Raw genomic sequence first — 9,674 nt, forward strand, 5'->3', positions numbered from 1 at the left:
CATTTGAATGGGAGCTAGTTCATTTAAAAGAATTCTGCAATCAAGTCTTTGGAGGGCACATCATCTCCCTATTCGGGTAAAACATTCTGCCTTCTAGAGAGCTGGAAGGGCCTGACAGTTTTTCCCTCACTTTTTTCCACTTTAACAATAGGGATTTTGTATTCTGGATGGCTATTTCTCATCAGTGAGAAGACGAACAGCTTAGGTACTTCATTTGGGCCCACTGCCTCGGCGTGCAGTAAGTTTAGAGGGGGGAGACCAGAAGAACCCCCAGGAGCTGCAGCAAAGGCTCACAAGCCCCCACTTCCAGTAAAAACTCAGCAGTCCTCTCTACTCACTACAATTCAACAGGTCCTCAGGCTTCCTGTTGCTGACACTTGTCTTCATTTCTCATGTGTTTATATTTCCTCCTGACTGTGGTTAAGCAATAGGGAGTTACTTAGTGTTGGTTTATATAGCTGCATCCCCAGCACTTACACAGGCACAGATTCTCACTGGCTCTGGTTCGTTCTCTCTCTTTCTCTCTCTCTTTCTCTCTCAAAATGACAGTTCTCATTACAACTATCGGCATCATGTTCTTTTTACTTCAGTCTTCTTCTGGAGAAAGTGGCTTCGGACAGGATGGTGAGTCATTTCAAACTTTTTTTTAGGATTATGGGACTCTGAAGACTTCTGTGGGGTTGTTCAGAACTCTTAGAGACCCATGGAAAGTGATAAGGGGATGTGCTTCTGATCAGGACTGAAGATTTAGATGATCACTTAAAAACTAGCTTATTCTGGGAATCAAGAACATTGGAGAATGGGCAGTCATATGGACTCCTGCTTTGTAATTTAACTCCTCACTATCCAGAAGAAAGGAACTAGTCTTTTTAAAAGCTGGACCTTAAATCTGGGTGAATGTCATTGCTTTTAAAGAACTGATAGAGACCTGTAACCTACATAAGCAGTAGATTTTAAGAGTTAATCCCAAGTAGAAAACTCGAAGTCATTTGCACTTTATGAGTTTATTCCATAGGGCTTTAGCAAACTCCCAAAGTGTGGACTTGGTGACAAAACCACAGTGATTGAGAAGTACCCACTAAAGCTTAAGTTTTTAACAGAAGAGATCACAGAATATTGGCACATGAAGGGATATTGGAGGTGATAGAGTTCAACCCCTTCGTTCTATAGTTAATAAAAAGTTCAGAGAGGTTGGACTGGGTGACCTCGGATGTCCTCCCATCTAGGAGGTTCCACACAATTTGCCTGGCTGGAGAACAGTAAGAGCAAGACCAGAATCCAGCTCTCCTGTCTCTCAAGCCACTGCTCTTTCCTGTGGACCCCAGGGCTTGATTTTAAATTCTCTAGAAGATATTAGTCAAGAAAAGAACTGAATTATTTCCTTGAAATCAGCTTACCAGAGATACTGAATAGGTTCATTTCTTTAACGAGTCACCATTACTGAGTCTGAATGAGGGGATGCATTATTGCTATGATAATCCTAGCACTAGGAAACATAGCCCAATCCATAGGAATTCCAGCAAACAGTGGCAAGAAGGAAGCAAATAGAAGCACTTTGGGGAGTTTGTTCATATCAATTCATTCCTGTAAATTCATTTATTTTACGTTGATAGTTTGAAATGTTTCCCAAGAGATGTAATCAACCCCACTAGCTGTAATGACTCAGTTTAGATAGTTTATCTAATATAACTACTAAATAGGGAAACCGTTGACATTTTCTCGGCACAGGACAAAAGTCATATAGTTAACATTTTTTCACAGTCTGACTACATTATGAATCATGTCACAGAGATGCTTATTAGTTCATAGTAAATGTGGTCTTGTGTTTTGAACAGAAGATCAATACTGAACACAGAAAAAGCATGTTAACATATATTGTGATCTTTTTTTATGTATGATCTTTCTTAAAACCCTGAGTTGTGACTCAAGTGGTAAGTTTGGTTCTTACTTGAAATGTGTTTTAACTTCTGGTGAAAAAGAGGGGAAATACTACAGATGCCTTTGGAGAACAGTCACTTCAACTCTGAAGCATTTTAATTGGGGAGTGATTGGATATAAGCCAATAAATTAATCAACTCTTCAGTAGCATATATTTAGCCCCTATTATGTGTCAAGCACTAAGTGCTGGAGAAACAAAGCTTGTATTCTTCTAGGAGGAGACAACATACATGACTATAGATTAATAAATAGAGAATATTTGTGAAATAAATACACAGTAATTGGTTAGGAAGCAGTTAAGTGGCTCAGTGTATACAGTGCTAAGCCTGGAGTCAGGAAGACCTGAGTTCAAATCCAGCGTCAGACACTTAACAGTTGTATGACCCTGGGCAAGTCACTTAACCTCTGTTTCCCTTAATCCATTGCATAATGAAATGGCAAACCTCCCCAGGGTGTTTGCCAAGAAAACTCCATGGACAGTATTGGCATGCTATGGGCAAGGGGTCACAAAGAGTTGGACACAATCAGATGACTAAACGACAATTGGTTAGGAGACACTAACAACTAGCAGATTCAGGAAAGGTTTCTTGGAAGAAATGGTGCTGGAACTGAGCCTGGAAAGGAGCCAAAAATTTTACCATCAATAAGGTTTGAACTTTGGAGCTTTGGTTTAAACTACCCTCTGAGTCATCCAAAGACCTTCCAGCCTCCTTGGACTTTTGAAGATTCCAGTAACTTGCAAGGTGCTGTTTGCAAAGAAAAAAAAATGAAAACTTGATAAGCTCAGGGATGAAAGTCCCCAACGGCATTCTTACACTGTTGCATCCTTTTCACCTACTCACAATTATATAAAGGTTACAACTTTACAAAGTTTCTCCCTCACAATAACCCTGCTGGATAGATATTATCCCCATTTTACCCCCAAGTATTATCCCCATTTTACAGATGAGTAAACTAAGACTCCATAAAGTAGAGAAACATGCCCATGGTTACACAGCTAGTATGTATCAGAACCAAAATGTAAGGTAACAGTCAAGAAATTGCTTCTAAAAGCAAGGACTTTAACAAAAAGACGATAGACTCTATGCACAGTGTAGCTGATACATTGAGGCAAACTAAGTTCCATGGAATATCTTTCTAATGCCAGTGCTGATCACATTATGGGCTAATCTTATATTGCTCTGAGTCTGATACATTTAGGGGGACCTAATCTAAGTCATGGTGAGATAGGATGACAGAGGGCAGGTCTTGGGAGACCTGGGTTCATTTTTGATGGTGCTATGGAGCCATGAGCAAGCCACTTCTCAGTGCTCTAGGTAACTAAGACCATAAAAAAAAAAAAACAAGGAAGTAGTCAATCTGTATCAGTGAGAAGAGGGAGGAATCTCCATACCAGAAGTTCCCTCATGCCAATGAAATCACCAGTCTGAACCATCCAGTAAACCCCAACCTTCCCCCAAATTTGTCCCATAATCTGTCTTCATTTGTGGATTAACAAGACAGGTTATAATGATTATGAGTGATAAGACTATAGAAGGTCCAGTGATGAATTGATAGAATGATGGGAAAGGAAATGCTAGGGCCAAAAATAAGGAAGGGATGAGGAAGAAGAAAAAGAAGAAGAATGAGGGGAAGAGGAGAAAGAAGAGGAGGAGGAGAAGGAAGAGAAGGAGGAGGAGAAAGGAGAGAGGAATGAGGAGGTGGAGAGGAAGAGGGGGAGAGGAAGGAGGAGGGGGAAGAAATCTTTTCTGTCTAGGAAAGCAAAATTTGAGGAGGGAGATGTTGATTTTATAAATTTGTGAAGTATGGTTCAGGTCAACCTACATTTGTATCTTTTGAAACACGAACAAGGTAAAGGAAGACAAATAAGGGAGAAAGCTGCTTCATGTGGTGGTTAAGAAATGTAAAAAACTCCTTATCCAAAGGTGCAGTACGAACATCCAATAGAAGCAGAATCAAACTGTGACAAACTTAGAAGTCAGAAACAATGGCTAATAGAGGCTTGAATGTGCCTAGTTTTAAGGCTTATGTCAGGGAGAGGAAGGATTCATGTCCCTTGGCCCTCCATTGGAAATTAATAGGCCTGGGTTAAATGGTCTGTGGATTTGATGCAGTGTGATCATTCTTAACTTCCTAGAGAATGTTTTACACAGAAATTATGCCTTCATGGGATCAACACAAAATCTTAAAGTTGAAAGTCAACTGAGAAATCACTTAGTCAAATAGGAACCCCCACTAGATTTCCTAACATACCCAACAAATGGTCATCCAATTGGTACTTGAAGACTTCCAAGGAGGGAGAACCCACCACCTCTTGAGGTAGCAACTCTACTTCTGGGCAACTCTAATCATTAGGAAATTTTTCCTGACATCAAATTTCTCTTGGTTCTGCCTTGTTGGAGCCAAACAAAATAAGTCTCTTCACTCCTCAATATAACCACTTTTCAGATACTTAAAGACAGTTCTCATGCCTCCCCAAAGTCTTCTCATCTCTAAGCTAAGTATCTCCTGTTTCTTAAACTTAATTCTCACATAAGTTAGACTCAAGGTGTTTCCATTCTAAATCTAGGATCTTTTCACCATCCTGGGTGCTCCCTGAAACCATCGGTCATTGGGTCATTTGGGGTTGTGCATCTTAGATAAGATCCCTTGGCCAGTAGGTAGGGAAAGAGCATTTTGGTATTGGCAGAGACCTTAGAATTCATTTTATCTACCACCTACATTTTACAGAAAAGGAAAATGAATCCCAAAGAGGATAGACTGGACTTTATTTTACTTATCATCTTCCTCAATCATAGCATGAGCCCCTTGAGAGCAGAGATTGTCTTTTGGTTTTTCCAACTGTATCCACAGCACTTAGCATAATCTTAGCACTTGGCACACATGAAGAACTTAAGAAATATTTTTTAATGTATTCAAGTGGCAAAGTTAAATTCAGTCCAAATGAAGAAACATATTAGATCATTACACAACGTCTATTTTTTGCTTCTTTCATCCATTCAACAAACTTTTTTTTTTAATTTGTTAAATGGCTGAGACACAGTGCGGCGTTCTGGACAGAATGCTGGTGTATCCTCAGATAGTCCAGGTTTGAACTCTAGCTCTTTCACTTGGTATCTATGTAGCCTTAGGCAAGTCACAATACATTTCTGAGATTCAGTTTCTCATCTGTGAAATAGAGGAGGGTAGACAAGATAACCTCCAAGTTCCCTTGTCTCTCTAACCCTATGACCCTATATAAATACCATGTGTAAATACGCTATGTTAAGAATGGTTGCAGGTACAATAATAAACAAAAACAATCCCTTCCCTCTAAGACTTTTTCATCTACTCTAAATAATTAACAGCATATTCATAAATAAATATATTACAAATTAAATATAGTAAGTAGAAGAGAGCACATAGCGTGACAGCGTTTTAAGTCATGAAATTATTTCTGGGCACGTGTCAGATCTTTTTTTTAACCTCATCCCTCTTTCCCATGACACCACCCCATTAATGATTACTCGTATTGTCTTATAAACAAAACCTAACTTTACCCTTCAGTGCTGCCTGAAAAGTATCTTAAACAAAAAGTCTACTCACTGCCAGATCCCACATTTCAAATTAATGAAATCTCTCCGTGACTAATAATCTCTGTGTTGCTCTCCAGATGGGTTTGAAGATGAGGAGCAGGAAGACTATGAGTTCACTTGCTATAGCCAGTTGCAAGTCCATGGCCAGCAGCACACTCTGACTTGTGCTTTCAATGACTCGTCACTCAACAGCACCAACCTGGGGCTCCAGCTATGGTGAGAAACTATTGCGGTTTTTTGTTTTTGTTTGGGGCGGGCAGAAGTGACGAAGCTTCTATTAGCACCTCTGTATGTCATACGCCTGGGGGGGGGGGGAAGATTTTGATGGCAGAATCATCCAACTTTGTCATTTCACAAATACCCCAAATTCCCTTTGAACAACTGTTACTAGAGGCACACTCATGCACACACACAGATTGTGGGGTGAGAAACACACAGATCCTTAGTTCATCTTCACATTTTCTCCTCGGTAGTCCTGTAGCTCCTGTTTACACCTAAGCTTAATATTAGATCCTAGATGTTGGGAAAGAATGTGAACAGGTGTGTATAACCTATATCTAATTGCTTGCCTTGTCAATAAGGGTGGGTTGGGGAGAGAAGAAGGGAGAGAAATTGGAACTCAAACTTTTAAAAATGAATGTTAAAAATTGTTTTTACATGCAACTGGGAAATAAGATATACAGGCAAGGGGGTATAGAAATCTGTCTTGCCTGACAGAAAAATAGAAGGGAAGGGCATAAGAGAATGGGGGGGGGGGGCATGACAGAAGGGAGGGCAGATTGGGGGAAGGAGTAATCAGATGCATGCCATCGTGGGGTGGGGGAGGGGAGAGATGAGGAGAAAATTTGGAACTCAAAATCTTGTGGAAGTGTATGCTGAAAACTAAAAATTAATTTTTTGAAGAATGTGAAAGGGGATGTGTAAAAGGGAGATATAGGAAGTGAAAGATGGAGCTCAAGTTCATTTAACAGAGTTTATTGCCCAGACAACAAACTGTCTGCAGATCATTATAGCTCCAAACCCCTCTGAAGTGTTCCAGTAACCACCAATTGCAGAAACACTCCATTGAGCTTCACAGGGATTTTCCCATTGAAGACTCATGTGCTGTTAGAGTAGAAAGGAACATTTGGAATCTTGTAGCTTGATTCCATCTTTGCTTAGATGAGAAAATCGAGCATATGAGAGATGACATGATTTGCCCAGGGTCACAAGACTAGCTGAATCTGGAACCAGAACTAGGACCTAGGTCTTTAACAATAGCAACATTAACAACAACTAGTATTTAGATAGTGCTTTAAAGGTCTACAGAGCCCTTTGAAAATATTATCTCGAGGTATCCTCACAATGATCTTGGGAGGTAAGCACTATTGTTATTTATCCCCTCTGTTTCAGATGAGGAAACTGAGGCAGAGGTTAAGTGATTTGCTCAGAACCACAAAGTTAATGTTTGAGGTTGGATTTGAACTCAGGTCTTCCTGAGTTGAGGTCTAGTGCTCTATCCATCATGCCACAGGCTGCATCTAGTCCATTTTTCTCAGAAAGCCAGCTGCAGAACCCTGATAATGCCAAATCAGCCCTATCTCATCCATGCTGTACATTTAGGTGGCCCAGGTATGAACAAAGACCAGGATTTCTATATAGCAACTATATATACTTGGACATAAGAGAAGGGGGACATTCCTTACCTGTTTCTTTCACAACATACCCAAATACCTTGAGCATTTTTATGAAATCCTTATTAAAATCCTTCATTTTCCCAAGTGAGAAATACCAATTCCCCTCTACCTATCAGCCCTTAATTATAGAATTAGCAACAGAGATGAAAAATGGAATCGATTCCCATGATTATGAAGTCCAAATTATAGAACCTCAATCCCAAGCCCTAGCTGAAATGAATGAAGGGAAAACTACACAAAATCAACTTGAGAAAAGAAAGAAGCAATTGATCAGATTCTCTAGATACCGTCCGGTCATACTGCTTTGCATCCACTATGGACCTCAGTGGCTTTTGTGTTCCTAACACAGCGCATTGCCCGTAGTTGGTGCTTAATAAATATCTGCTTAATTGAATTAAATTTACACACAACCATGGGTGGAATTGGGATCATGGTTGTCATGTGTACTAGGAGACAAGCAGCAAAGGGAAGAACAACAACAAAAAAGTCCCATTTAGTTTGTGGTATGGCGGAAAGAACATGAATCCAGAGACTTGGAGCCCTGTTCTGTCTCTTCCCACCTATGTGACCTTGGCAAGTCTCTTCACCAGGGGTAGGGAACCTTCTGCCTCGAGGCCACATGTGATCCCTCTAGGTCCTCGGTGTAGCCTTTTAACTGAGTCCAAGTTTTAGAAAACAAATCCTTTTATTAATGGGATTTGTTCTGTGAAGTTTGGATGCAGTCAAAGGGCCACACTTGAAGACCTAGAGGGCCACATGTGACCTCAAGGCCTCAGGTTTCCCACCTCTGCTCTTCACCTTTTTCAGCCTCAGTTTCATTGTCTGAAGAAATGATTTATTCTCACCTTAACAAAGTTGTTGTAAAGATGACATGGGATAGTGTAGTTGGGAGGTATTGTTAGCTCAGTAGGAAGGCAACTTGCTTTATCAAAGTATCTTTTGACTGTCATTAATATCTAAACTATATACTAATATATTCATAAAATATAATAATAAATTATTGTGTAAATAATGTATTATATATAATAATATTATACTATTATATAATAACACATAATATATAAATAATATAGTATATAAATAAAACATTATATACTATAAAGTACTATATGTAAATGTTATATAATGATTTATAAATTATATACTGTATATTAATTCAATATATTATTATGCAAGTATTATTTATATGACACAAGTATATGTGTGTATACATATATATACATACATACATATGTGTGTGTATAATGCTTGTGTGAGGCTTCACTTCATAGAAGACCACCCCCTACTACAGAAATAAATGGTCTTAACTTTCACCTTTGAAACAGATCCAAGGCAGTGACACCCAAGCTACGATACAATCTGTATAATACAGGCAGCCCCAACTTTTCCACTGTGCCTACTTTTTAACTGGGTCTGTTCCTGTTATTAGTCCTTCATTTTCAAAGAGGACCAGTGACATAACTGGGTCTGTGATTTCATCGACAAAGGAAATTCACGGTGAGAGGATTTTCTCTACCAAGGGAAATTAGCACCTTCTCCACAAAGCATAGTCTTAGACAGCTGTCTGGGGGCACAGCAGGTTAAGTGACTTCCCCAGGGTCATACAGTGAGGCTTTGGTTCAGGCCGAACTTGAACCTAGGTCTTCCTGGTTCCAAGGCCAGCTCTCTCTCCACTATGCTCCCAGCTGCCTCTATTTCACATCTCACAACTGTACTCATTTAACACAATATAAATCAATGGCTCTGCTTCTAGCCATCTTTATCTGCTTGTCCTCTTGCCATCTGTAATGTAATGCCAAAAGAAGGCAACTTCCCAGGTTCAAAATACCAGCATAGGTGCTCTCTATTTTATTCAGTGACAAACCAAGAACAGAGAAGATCAAAACATGACATCATTCAAAATACAGCATTCACTAAGCGTGATTAAATAATCTCCAAGTACTACCCCACCCCAGGACCTTCCAATCATTCAATCAATTACAAAGTCTCTGTTCTAAATACTTCTCCACCCCTAGGCTATACCTTAATTAAGTCCACCACAAAGCCCCTCTTCTCAAATGGAGATTAGTTTCCAAACATAGGTGAAGTACCTTCATTTGTCAATCACAGAGCACAATAAGGTCAAAAGTTCCCCACCCCTGGATCACAATTGAATCTACCCCAGAGTTACATCAAGTTTAAACACAGCACTTAATACCCAAATGGAGGTCTTTTCTTCATCTTGACACGAGGCAAGTTCTCAGCAATCTTAGTTCCTGGGGAGACAAGGCTTAGCAAGGCCATAAGATACATTGCCAGTCCCTTCATGAATTTGTCCTCTGTCTGTAGAACAGTCCTAGAACCCCTGAAAACATTAGCAAAGCCCTCTCCCAGGATTTCTGTAAACATACAACAAGAAAATCCTTCTTCAGGGCTTCTGAACCAACAGAAAGGCTCCCAGACCCCTGCAACAACAGCACTGTCCTTCACCAGTGGACAGTATTCA

General features: G+C 39.8%; 1 protein-coding gene across 1 annotated transcript in view; it reads left to right on the plus strand.

Moving 5' to 3' along the window:
- The first annotated feature begins 480 nt into the window (after positions 1 to 480).
- Positions 481 to 9,674, plus strand: part of IL7R (interleukin 7 receptor) — a 31,457-nt gene continuing 22,263 nt past the window's right edge. Inside the window, exons 1-2 of the mRNA XM_069096129.1 lie at positions 481 to 624; positions 5,591 to 5,729. Of these exons, the coding sequence (XP_068952230.1) occupies positions 543 to 624; positions 5,591 to 5,729 (221 nt within the window). The 5' untranslated portion in view covers positions 481 to 542. The remainder of the gene's footprint in view (positions 625 to 5,590; positions 5,730 to 9,674) is intronic.

The sequence above is a fragment of the Petaurus breviceps genome, unplaced genomic scaffold (assembly GCF_028583685.1).
Source record: "Petaurus breviceps papuanus isolate PSGF00001 unplaced genomic scaffold, PetGlider_PUasm1.0 229, whole genome shotgun sequence".
Classification (NCBI taxonomy): domain Eukaryota; kingdom Metazoa; phylum Chordata; class Mammalia; order Diprotodontia; family Petauridae; genus Petaurus; species Petaurus breviceps.